Genomic DNA, 12413 nt, shown 5'->3' with positions numbered 1-12413 from the left:
AAAATGGAGATATGTCAATTCTAGAGAAATAATGTTTACAAAAGTACTATGAATAATTGTATGCCAATAAATTGGATAACCTAGATGAAAATGGACAAATCCCTAGAAAGACACAGAAAAATCTGAATAGACGTATAATTAGTAGAAAGATTGAATAAAAATTGTGTTTGACAAAATTCATTCTTTCTTAATAAAAACATTATAAGTATGAATGGAAGGAAACCATCTCAATATAATAAAGGCAATATTTGAGAAGCCTAAGGCTGACATCATACTCAATAAAGACTGAAAGCTTTCCCCCTATGATCAGGAACAAGAAAAGGATGCCTGCTTTTGCCACATCTATTTAAATTGTATTAGAAATCCTAGCCAGAGAAATTAGGCAAGAAAAAAAAGACTTTCAAATTGGAAAGAAGTACAATTATCTGTCTGGTCACAGATAACTTGAACTTGTATGTAGAAAACTTTGAAGATGAAAAAACCTGTTAGAATTTATTAATAAATTCAGTAATGTTGCAGGATACAAAATCAGCACTCAAGCATCAGTTGCATTTCTATATACTGACGATGAACAATCTGAAAAGAAATTAAGAAAAAAAATTTTAATTCACATTAACATCAAAAAGAATAAAATATTAACCAAGGTGAAAAGATTATGTTCTGAAAACTAGAAAACATTGCTGAAGGAAATTAAAGATGACCTCAATAAATGGGAAGATGTTTTGTTTTTATGGATTGGAAGACTCAGTATTGTTATGAGAATAATACTACCCAGAGTGAGCTACAGATTCAACACAATTTCTATCAGAATGCCAATGACATTTTTTGCAGAAATAGAATAATCTACCCTAAAGTTCATATGGAATTTCAGGACTCAAAATAGCCAAACAAGTGTGAAAAAAATAATCTTGAAAAAATGCTGAATCCTGATTTCAGCATTTACTACAAAGTCACAATAATCAATGCAATTTGGTACTTGCATAAAGGAATACATAGAAACCAGTGGAATAGAAAAGAAAGCCCAGAAAGGAATGCTTGCATATATGGCCAAATGCTTTTTGATAAGGATGCCAAGACCATTCAATGGGGAAAGTGCAGTCTTTTCAACAGATGACTTTGGGAAACCTGGATATCCATGCAGAAGGGTGAGTTGAACCTTTGCCTGACACCATATACAAAAAATTAACCCACAGTAGATTGAAGACCAAATGTAAGAGTAAAAAACTACAAAACTCTTAGAAGAAAACACAAGGAAAAAACACTGTGACATTGGATTTCACAGTGATTTCTTGGTTATAACAACAAAAGCGTAGGCAACAAAAGAAGAATGGATAAGTTGGACTTCCTAAAAATTAGTAACTTTTATATATCAAAGAACATTATTGAGGAAGTGAAAGGGCAACCCATGAAGTGGGAAAAACATTTGCAAATCAGGTATGATAAAGGATTAATTTTCAGAATATGTGAAGAACTACTACAAATCAAGAACAGCAAAAATCCAAAAACCCAATTAAAAAAGGACAAAAGACCGAAATAGAGATTCCTCCAAGGAAGATACACAAATGGCCAATAAGCACATGCAAAGATGCTCAACATCACGAATACTTAGAGATATGCAAAACAAAACCCCAATGATAGAATACCTCAAAGACATCAGGGTGGCTTTGATTAAAACACACACACACACACACACACACACACACACACACACACACACACTCTAAGTGTTTTTAAGGAGGTGGAAAAATTGGAGCTCTAGTGCATTGCTGATGGGATTGTGAAATGTTATAGCCACCGTGGAAAATGGTGTGGCAGTTTCTCAAAAAATTAAAGAATTAATATTTGAGCCAGCAATTCCATTTCTGGGCATATATGCAAGATAATTGGAAGGAATTTGAACAGACATTTGTGCACAAATGTTCACAGCAGCATTAGCCACACAATAGCCAAAAGGTGGAAACAACTGGAGTCCACTGAAAGATAAGTGGATAGGAAAATGCGGTATATCCATACAATGGAATGTTACTCAACCTTAACAAGGAATAAAATTCTGATACATGGTGCAATATGGATGAACTTTGAAGACATTATGCTAAGTGAAATAAGCCAGACACAAAAGCACAGCTATTATATAATTCCATTTATATAAGGTTGTTAGAATAGTCAATTACATGGAGACAGAAAGTAAGTAGAATGGAGGTTACGGGGGGTTAGCGGGAGAAGCACTAAGAGTTACTGTTTATTGGGTGCAGAGGTTTAATATGGTGAGATGAAAAAGTTATGGAAATAGATAGTGGTGATGGTTACACAACAGTAAATTTCACGGATAGAAATAGTTAATGGTAAGTCTTATGTAAAAAAGAAAAAAATATATATATAGTGGCTGGTAGTCTAACCCTTTCTATAAATGCGCACTGGCACTGCCTCTTCCCTCCCATGCAGAGCCCCTGTGGGTGAATATCCCTGTCTCCAAGTGTGCATCACTCACTGTCCTCTGTGCTGTGCCCACAGCCTCATACAACTGGCAACTTCAGAGCCAGGACACAGCTCAGGAGTCTTCCCGGAGGCTCCCTGTCTTCCCATTTCCCTGCAGCCTGACCAGGGGGAGGCTTGGCTTCAACTGGCATCTTGATTTAGCCAGATTTGGGGCAGGCTACCTGGACACCTTCTCCATACAGCCAGGTCCCACCCCAGGTTGAGTCAGGGCAGGGCCTGTCACTGGGGGTGCTGGGAGCGGAGAAGGGAGCAGAGTCTGAGCTGCTTCTCCCCCATCCAAGGGACTTCCTCCTCTCATTTGGGGAACGTTGTGGGCTTGTTTCAAAGCCTTGGATGTTTCTTGCAGCTAATGGAATAGGTAAAAGAAAATAAAGGGGTAATAGAAACAGGGGTGCCACATGTTGGTGACAAAGAAAAGCAACTTGACCTTGAGCACCCTCCTTCTTCCCCCTTTGTGAAGCCTCTTCCACTACATAGGGGACTGGGGCTGACTAAGTCCCCTTTCCACATTTCTCAGGTCAGCCCCAAGGTCAGGCAGAAGCGAGTCTGTAGAGATGAATTGGGAGGGTTTAGGAGAAAAATTTGGGATTTATTGGTGCTGTTGGACAGAGGCTGGGAATAAAACTTTTTTTCTGGCTCTTCTCTGAAAGCCAGATAGACTCTACCAGTAAACACTGCCAGTGCTTCAGGGATCCACATACCAGACACTGTGATCATCTTGACTGTGGTCCTGTTGCGGCCAGTGGCTGGGTTCATGGCGTGGCAGGTGTAGGATCCACTGTTCTTCACAGTAATGTTGGGGATAAAGAGCTTTTGTTTGTTTTGCTGGAATGTGCCATTTACAGACCAAGAATACTGTGAGGCTGGATTAGAGGCTGCATGGCAGGAGAGGCTGAGATTTCCTCCTGGGTAGTAATAGGTGTTTGAAGGGGAAATGATGGGGGCATCTGGGCCATCTGGAGCAAAGAGAATAAAGTCACAGATGATGTCATCAGAGGGAAGGGGAAGCTCCTGGTCTGTGAAAGGGCCATAGTGTCCCTCTGAGACAAGTCACAACCCTGAAGTCTCAACCAACCCTCCGCTGTGTCTACTGAGATGGAGTCTGAGACAATTATCTCTTTCTGCCATCAGAAGATGTGGACCCCAAGTCTCCTGTGACAGGAGCACCCTCGCCCCTTTTATTCTTGGTCAAGGCTGGGGCTACACATGTTTGCCTGGGGCAGGAAGTCATGACCACCTGGGTGTCTAGAGGTCAGGGTCTGCATCTTTGGACCTGATAGGGACTGAGAGGCCTGGCATCTGGCTGTGTGGATTTGAGATGGAAGCCAGGGCCACAGAGGAACAGAAGATACTCACAGAGGACATTCAGGGTGACTGGGTCACTGAAGTTCGCACTCACTGGGTTCTGTATTTCACACTCATAGGGTCCTGTGTCATTCCTTGTGACTCTGAGTAGAGTGAGGGTCCTGTTGTCACTGGACAGCTGCAGCCTGGGACTGACCAGGAGGCTCTGACCATTTACCCACCACAGGTAGGTTGTGTCCTGAGTCTCAGGTTCACAGGTTAAGGCCACAGCATCCTTGTTCTCCACAGGGCTGGAGTTGTTGCTGGTGATGTAGGGCTTGGACAGCTCCACTATGCAGATAACAGAGAGAAGATTGCCCTGTGTGGCACCTGTGATTCCTTCAACAGGCATCTTTCAGTCAGAGTTGGCATCTCCCACCTCTCAGCCCACCCGAGTTCTTAAAAGCCCACAGCAGGTGTGTGTGTCACAAGACAGATGCATGACAATCAGGGCTTAGAGACCATTAGGCTGCCTTCTCTGTGTGGGAGAAGCACAGACTTTCTCAAGTGTGAATTGAACAGCAGTGCTGGGTTGTGGACGGACCCAGGACTGGGAGTTACAGTCCTGGTGCCTCTTCTGGTCCCTCCCTGACTGGCTGCCTGCCTGGCCCACCTTGGGGTCCTCACCTAGAACCTATAGGTGCCGAGTCCCTTCCAGCTTCACAGTCCTACTTTGCCCCTCGAGGTGTGTTTTTGAGGGTTTTCTTTCCAAGAACATTCTAGAGCTGGAAGATGATGGGATTTGCCATTATCCTTAATTCCCAAGGATACTGGGCAGTCTGACCTGGGACTGGGTGTCTAAACAGAAATAACAGGAGAGGGAGGCCAGGGGCAAGCCTGGAGTTCGGCTCAGTCATTAGGCAGTGGAGCCACAAGGTGTTTCATGGTGACTTGCTAGAGCCAGTGACCTCTAAAGATAGAGCAGTCCAAGGAATGATCTAGAAAGAGTGAAGGGGACAGGCATAAGAGCAGGTGGCTTTGGAGCAGAACCATGTTTCCTTTCCTTGGTTTTTAATGTCCCTTCTTTTCCTGCAGAGGGCAGGTGAGGAGCTCTGGATCCTTCCATAAATACAAGTGGACATTTGCAAATGCAAACTGACTGACGGCAAGGGGGAGCATGAACTGCTGGAAGTCTGGTCCTCATGGACCATGTGTGTTTGAGAGTTATGAGACAGAAATTTGGGAAGAAGTTTTGCAAATATCTTCTCCCATTGGACATTATGCAAAGTGAAATAAGTCACTCATAGGACAAATACTGTATGATTTCACTTATATGAGGTTCCTAGGGTAGTCAAACTCATGGAATCAGGTAGTAGAATGGTAGTTGCTATGGGATGGGTGTGGGAGAATGAGGAGTTGTTCAATGGATGTGAAGTCTGATTTACACAGGATGGGGAGGTTCTAGAGATCTGCTGTACAGCTTCATGCCTACAGTTCTTACAGACTAGTTCTTACGCATAAGGCTTAGGACCAAAAGTGTTTTGAAATTCTAACTTTAAAAAAATTTTGAATATTTGCAGTATACTTACCAGTTTAGCATCTCACATCTGAAAATTCAAAATTCAAAATGCTCCAGTGAGCATTTCTCTTGAGCATCACATTAGTGGCAAAAAAAAGTGGAATTTTGGAACATTTCAGATTTTGGATTTTTTTTTTTTTTTTTTTTTTTTTTGAGATGGAGTCTCGCTCTGTCACCCAGGCTGGAGTACAGTGGCAAGATCTTGGCTCACTGCAACCTCTGCCTCCCTGGTTCAAACAATTTTCCTGCCTCAGTGTCCTGAGTAGGTGAGACTACAGGCGCACACCACCATGCCTCGCTAATTTTTTTGTATTTTTAATAGAGTTGGAGTTTCACTGTGTTGCCGAGGCTGGTTTCAAACTCCTGAGCTCAGGCAATCCATCTGCCTCAGCCTCCCAAAATGCTAGGTGTGAGCCACCACGTTCCGCCCAGATTTTGGATTTTTGATGGTCAATGTGTAACTAATTCGCTTTTTAAAATGTGTCAGGAGTTTAGCTATTATGTTATGTTCTGACTATAGTAAAAAACAAAATTGGAGGAAACATTGATTTTTTTCCATAAGTAGAAATTGCTATTAATTGTCCACAGATCTAAAATTAATTGGTGGAAGGTGCATTTCTCTTGATAATAAAATAAAGTTTAGGTGTCCTGTAAATTCCAGCAGGATCCCATTATGCTCAAAGGAAGATGCTGAAGTTCCTTTGAAATTAGCAACTCCCAGGTAGAGGGAGGCACATGAGTCCTGTTAGGAGGACAGGACGGTCAGAGAGGAAGTCTTAGGTGTGTCAGTTACATAAAGGGAGGAATGATTTCAAATTAGGAGAAGGGATGTGTGTTACATTGGTAAATTTAGAAAGCTTCCTGCCTCTAATTCCTATGGAGTTAGGCAAAACTGGGAGGAGCCCAAAACAGGCATGTGAAATGCTTTCTTCATTTTTCTCTTGACCTCAGGAGACACAAGTAGAGTTTAATTAGGTTTTTGTGAATTGGACAGTGTAAGTGTCATGCCGGTGGCTTCAGCATCTCCCCACTTGAAGGACCCCATTATCACAATGGCGCCATCATGAGAACACAGATGTGTGTGCAACAGGCAGTAAACCCATCAGGCTGCACCCGCCTGGCCATTCAGGATCTAGTTGCTAAATAGGTTTGGATCATTCATTCTTTCATTCATTCCCTCTCCCCTTCATGAGAGAATTAGTGAGTGTGTGTCAGCTGTTGGGCCTGTCCTGATACAGGTGTGAGTGGGGAGAGAAAGCAAAGTCCTCTCTTTTGTCCTCCCATGGGAGTGACACCAACACACCAGAAAACAGGATCTCAGGTTCAGTGAGGGGATTAAGATCACAGAGGGAGCCAGGACATTCCTTGCGCTGGCTCTGACAGTTGGGGCAAGTGATTTAGCTCTGGAGTACAAACTAATCAGTTGCTTATTTGCTTTTACTCTTCTGAGGGTTGGATGCCCAGGAAGAAAGGATTTGAGCCAATGGATGACCGTGGGGTCCATGGAACCCAATAAGCCCCCACTTCTTGTGGAAGAGAGGACGGGGCTGTGGCTGGAGAGGGACCTGATGGGACTCTGATCTGGCCCTCGTGTTTGTGTGACCCTGGTTCAGTGACTGTGTCGTTCTGTGCCTCTGTTTCTTCTCAGTAATAAGCTTCTGTTGGCCAGGCGCTGTGGCTCACTCCTGTAATCCCAGCACTTTGGGAGGCCTAGGCAGGTGGATCATGATGTCAAGAGATCAAGGCCATCCTGGCCAGTATGGTGAAACCCTGTGTCTACTAAAAATACAAAAATTAGCTGGGCATGGTGGCACACACCTGTAGTCCCAGCTACTCAGGAGGCTGAGGCAGGAGAATCGCTTGAACCCAGGAGGTGGTGATACTGTGCCACTGGCACAGCAGCCTGGCAACAGAGGAAGACTCCATCTCAAAAAAAAAAAAAAAGCTTCTCTTAAAATTACCATTAAATTATTCATAGTCACCTGACCTGAAGTCACAGAGGAGGTGCTCACACAAGCATATGGGCTATTATTTGCCTCCATGAGAGGGTCCCCTTGGCAGGATCCCTGCTGGACAAGTTGCTGTTGGAAACATCTTTCTTCTATTTCTGCCCCATGGGGACACTGAACATTCTATGGAGTCTCCCCTCCCAGGGCAGTTGGCCGATGGCCTAAGAAGCTTGCCCATCTGTCCTCTTCACTGAGTCTCAGGTGAAGGACAAGACTCTGTCCTTGCCCAGATGAGGCTCTGAGGGCTGAGCCCTGGCTGGTGAGCAGCTCCAGGAACCACAGACCTTGGACTGCTGGTAATTCTTTGTTCCCAGTTGGCCCTGCCCAGAAGGTCGCCACCCAGCTCTGGCACAGGTTCCCCAGGGTCACCTGGAGTCAGGATCCTGGGATAGGGGGTCTGGAGCAGGGGCTTCCAGGGCTGAGCTTCTCTGTGAGGATCCCAGGGGGTCCCTCAGGTCAGGCCCTGACCCAGTTCTTTAGGGGCTTTCTCAGGGTCAGGTCCAAGGGGAGTGCACAGGGTGCTTGGCTGAGATTGATCTCCTATTGAGTCTCCGTCATCAGACTGTCCTTCCTCTGCTGCGAATATCTGCAGGGTCTGGATGCAGGAAAGGAATTATGATCTGTGGAAGTTTGTCTCCCCTGTGTGTGCCCTGCACTAAATGCCCAAACCCTAAAATAGGACATAATGCAGTGGAGGACACAGGCCCAGCCCAGGCCTGACAATCCTGTGTGTGTGAAATGGAACTGACCCCCAACACCCAGAGGACTGGAGGAATCACTCACGGTGTACGCTGAACTGGCCCGTTACTTCTTCATTCACAAGATCTAGCTTTATGACTTGTAGAGTGTAGAATCCTGTGTCATTTCTGGTGACATTCTGCATCAGTAGGGATGCATTGGGGTACACTGTCTCTCGACCGCTGTATGCGGGCCCTGTGGTAGTTATTTGAGATCTCACTACATATCCTATAATTCGCTGTTTGGCATCCACCATTTCCCCTTTGTACCAGTTGTAGCCAAGAGGGTCCTGGGGCAGATTGTGGACAAGCAGAAGAACATCCTTCCCCTCTGCAGCATTCGATGGCACAGCTTCAGTACTGAGCTGGGCAGTGGTGGGCGGGTTCCAGAAGGTAAAAAGTGAGGCTAGGAGGGGGAGAGAGCATCAGTCAATATTGCAGCCTATCTATTGGGGTGTAAAGATGGAGATCTGAGCTTTGGAGTGTGTGTGTTTGTGTGTGTGTCCTACTGAGTCAAAGTCAGCAGCAGCACAGTCCCCTTTTCTTCAACACCTCTGACCCTGGCATTTCCCTGTGTGGAATCCTCTTCCTCAGGGGTCTGCGTGGCATCTTCCACAATGCCCTCAGAGCCTGCTGACATCAGGGCATCCTTAGGAGACCCCTTCCTTGACACCCCCTCTAGATACCTTGGGTTTTCCCTTTCTAACCTTTCCCTGCTGTGTTCCCTCCCTCCAGGGCTCTTGTCAACACCTGACCTCACATTCTAGAACTCTTTGTGTGTCTGTCTTCCTCCCCAGGAGAGTGTAAGCTCTCTGAGGGCAGGGACTTGTGTGATCTTGGCTGCACCCCAGTGCCTGGGACAGGCTGCAGACTCTTGTGGGTGAGCTCATGAGCCTTCCCAGGGCCCTCTGCTTCCTGGGGTTTATTTACCAATGTCTGATGTTGGCTGAGGACAATGTTTCATGCCCTGGTTATGTTTTTATGTGAAGTGTCATCTCATATAGTTATTATTATCATTTTTCAAAATGTTGTGGCCAGTGATGATTAACCAGGAATATGGAACACTTGAGATGTTCCTGCCTCTTGCCAATTTCAGTTCCTGCTTTGACCCCCATCTGCCTCTGGTGTCCTCTCTTCTATTAAGGCTCCAGTGGAAGCCCTCAGCCCCTCAGAGCCCCGTCCTCCCCAGGAGACCCCAGCCAGTCACTGCGCTTCCTCCTCCTGTCCTCTCCCAGGAAGTTCACTCCTCACCTGTGAGCAGGAGCCCCTGCCAGGGGACGTGCCATCTGCAGGGAGGGGCTGAGGGAAGCACCATGGTCTCTGCTGCCTGCGTGTCCTCCTCTGTGGAGATGAGCCTGGGATCCAGAAACTTTCAGATCACGGCTGCCAGCTCTGCTGTCCTTCCTCCTTCTGCACTGAGCCTCTTCCCAGGGCAGGAGCACTTCTCAGGCTCATGGGTGGGGAATGTGCTCAGGACACACCTCTCTGTCCCCTCCCCTCTCAGTCCTGCCTCCTTGTTCCTCCTTTTTATTTTCTGTCGGTGTTTCAGGCCCCTGGGAGGTCTCTTCCTTCTTCAGCAGTGATTCTCTCACCCAGGCTCTGTACACAGTACACACCCACACCCCCCCCACACACAAAGAGACACACCCAGATACACAGTCACACACACACCCTGTAGGTTGGGTGAGCGCAGCCCTGGGCCCTCAGCATCCTGCAGCCCATGTCGCCAGGTTGGGGTGCACAGTCACTCCCCCTGCCCTCTCCCATCCCCATCTGGCTCTTCCCTTCAGATCAGGAGGTTGGGGCTCCACCACTGTCAAAGGGACACCACCACTGAGCTTTGAGGAGCTGAATGCTCACTGGGGAGAGGGATCCTCCCTCTCTCTCATTGTGTCAAGTTTGGTTGCAGCTTCCAAGGATGGACATTCAATGCCCTGGGTATCCCAGAGGGGACTGTCCTTTCTGCTGGTGTGCAGGGCAAATAATCTCTTATGCTCCTGAGACAGAGGGCTGTTCTTGTTGTTCAGTGGGGGCTGTGGGCCTTGTGGTCACCAGGGACAGGTCTCAGCCATTTTCTTGCTCCCTGAGTTCTGGCAGCTGAGCGGGGGGGCTCAGGCCTTCCATGTTCTCTCTGACTATCTTGGGTGTCCTCAGTTTTTGCCTGGCTGACTGTCCTGTGGTCACCCCGCCTTCCCCATGGAGGGTGCAGCAGGGAGTGAGGAGTGACCCGGGGCCCCACAGGACACGGCTCCCTCAGAACCAGGAGAGGGAGCCTGGGACAGAGCAGGGGCTCAGAGCTGGAGAGAGGCTCATTCCAGCTCTGCAGCCAGGATGGGCTCAGTCTTCCCCATGCTGACATCCCCTGGGGTCTGTCCTAAGAGTTTGGACGTGGTCAAGCCCCTCTGTGTAGAGGAAGGATGGGCAGTGGCCGGAGAGCCCGTCTGGGATGGGAGACGTTGCTCATACCTGAGAGGGCAGGTAGGAGTGGGACATTTTCTGGGAACAAAGGGAACTCATCTCTTGCCCCTCGTGTTGTACACGAGAGAACTCCGTCCTCCCTCCTGACTTCATGAAGGACAGCAGGGGGCAGGTGGCCACATCCCAGATGGTGCCTGGGTATGACTGTCACATACTCTCTGAGCCTTCTGGGGTGCAGAGGGAAGGTCACAGGGTGCCCAGCTGATTCCCCAGAGGCTCTGTGGGCCCTCAGGTGTCTGTGGTTCTGTGTCAGCACTGGGCTTAGCCAGTCATGCCCTAGAGAACAGGACAGAGGGAGTAGGGGTGGGCATTTAGGGAGCAGTCACAGAGTTGATGAGGATGGAAGGAGGTCACGAGAGGAAAGTGCTCAGTGTGGACTCTCGTGCACCGGTGCTGCCCTGGGAGATGCCTTTTTAGCTGAGCCCAGGGAAGGAGTGGGTGTTTGGGTCAGGAGTTGCCTGCAGAGGGAGTGGCCTCACATTGGCGGCCGCCTGGCTGCAGGGAGGAGCTGACAGAGTAGGTGTGGGGAGCTTGGAGGGTGAGGGTGGACCCTGTTGAGCTGTGAGTTTTGCTAAGGGAGGTCAGCAGCCCCGGGAAGGCTCCAGGCTGGTAGGGACTCTGCCGCCGTCTGGTGGAGTAGAAGGGAAGTGTGGATGGCAGCAGTTCCAGGCCAGGCTGCCTGTTTTATTCCACATGGATTTGCACATTTCACACGTGGTCTCACATGTTATGTTACAGCTTCATCAGGATGCAGCCTAGTGAGTCCCACTCTCTGTGGCTGCAAATTCACTGTACTTTGTCTTTCATAATCAGATGTATCAGACACAGATTTCTGTCACCTTCTGTGAGTTTGTGTTTATGTGCAGTAGGCTGCACTGTGTATGCCCTGGGGACAGTGATGTCTATGGCAGAACACTGGGCAGGGATTTGGGAGAAGAATAGGGAGGTGCAGCGTGGGAAGATCAGTGTCAGGGGAGCAGAGGGGGAGCAGGGGCAAGTCATCTTTATTTCTCACTCCCAGGGGACCAAGATCCGAGACGCTGACTCTGGGGCACAGCACCCCACCCTGATGGTGTTTCTGGGTGTTGCAGGTGCTCATAATTTTATGTTGCTTTGGATTTTTTTAAGTCGTAAGTTTAAGTGCCTTATATCAGAGGCAGGGCCTGGTCACCATGACAGTTTTCAATACTGTACTCGATCCACATGTCTCCAGTTGGTGGCCAGAGATAAAATCTTAGAGGTATCTCTCCTGCTTAATATGCTGGGCTCCCCTCTTTCCAGCTTTTTTTTTTTCAGGGAATCTTGCTGTCGCCAGGCTGGAGTGCGATCTCGACTCATTGTAACCTCTGACTCCCTGGTTCAAGTGATTCTCCTGCTTCAGCCTCCTGAGTAGCTGAGATTACAGGCAGGCACCACCACACCCAGCTGATTTTTGTACTTTTAGTAGAGACAGGGTTTCACCATGTTTTCCAGGATGGTCTCAAACTCCTCACCTCGTGATGTGCCTGCCTTGGCCTCCCAAAGTGCTGGGATTATAAGCGTGATCCACTGCACCTGCTGGTTCTTTTACACTGACAATTCTGACATTTTTTTCTCAAATTTAAGGTGACCACCTCTGATTCACAGCGTGATCTCCTGGCCCCAGTGCTTGCTTTAAATGAATCCAGCCAATCTCTTGGCTGGAAACCTGTCAGATAACATTCTGGCCCCAATAAAGCCGTAGACCTACAGGTCCCTTTTCTTTCTTTATCTTTCTTTCCTTTCTTTCCTTTCTTTCTTTCCTTTATTTCCTTCCTTTCCTTCCTTTCTTTCCTTCCTTCCCTCCTTCCT

At 47.6% G+C, this 12413-nt stretch overlaps 1 protein-coding gene across 1 annotated transcript in view; it reads right to left on the bottom strand.

Moving 5' to 3' along the window:
• LOC108285746 (carcinoembryonic antigen-related cell adhesion molecule 8-like) overlaps positions 1-9588 on the bottom strand; it is a 13756-nt gene extending 4168 nt beyond the window's left edge. The window contains exons 1-4 of the mRNA XM_037729432.1: positions 9357-9588; positions 8152-8511; positions 3853-4131; positions 3198-3452 (exon numbers count right to left, since the gene is read on the bottom strand). Coding sequence (XP_037585360.1) covers positions 3198-3452; positions 3853-4131; positions 8152-8511; positions 9357-9420 — 958 coding nt within the window. The 5' untranslated portion in view covers positions 9421-9588. The remainder of the gene's footprint in view (positions 1-3197; positions 3453-3852; positions 4132-8151; positions 8512-9356) is intronic.
• Positions 9589-12413: the final 2825 nt, after the last annotated feature.

The sequence above is a fragment of the Cebus imitator genome, unplaced genomic scaffold, assembly GCF_001604975.1.
Source record: "Cebus imitator isolate Cc_AM_T3 unplaced genomic scaffold, Cebus_imitator-1.0 Scaffold306, whole genome shotgun sequence".
Taxonomy (NCBI): domain Eukaryota; kingdom Metazoa; phylum Chordata; class Mammalia; order Primates; family Cebidae; genus Cebus; species Cebus imitator.
The sequence above is the reverse complement of the archived record's forward strand: the minus strand, read 5'-3'. Positions and strand labels throughout refer to the sequence as shown.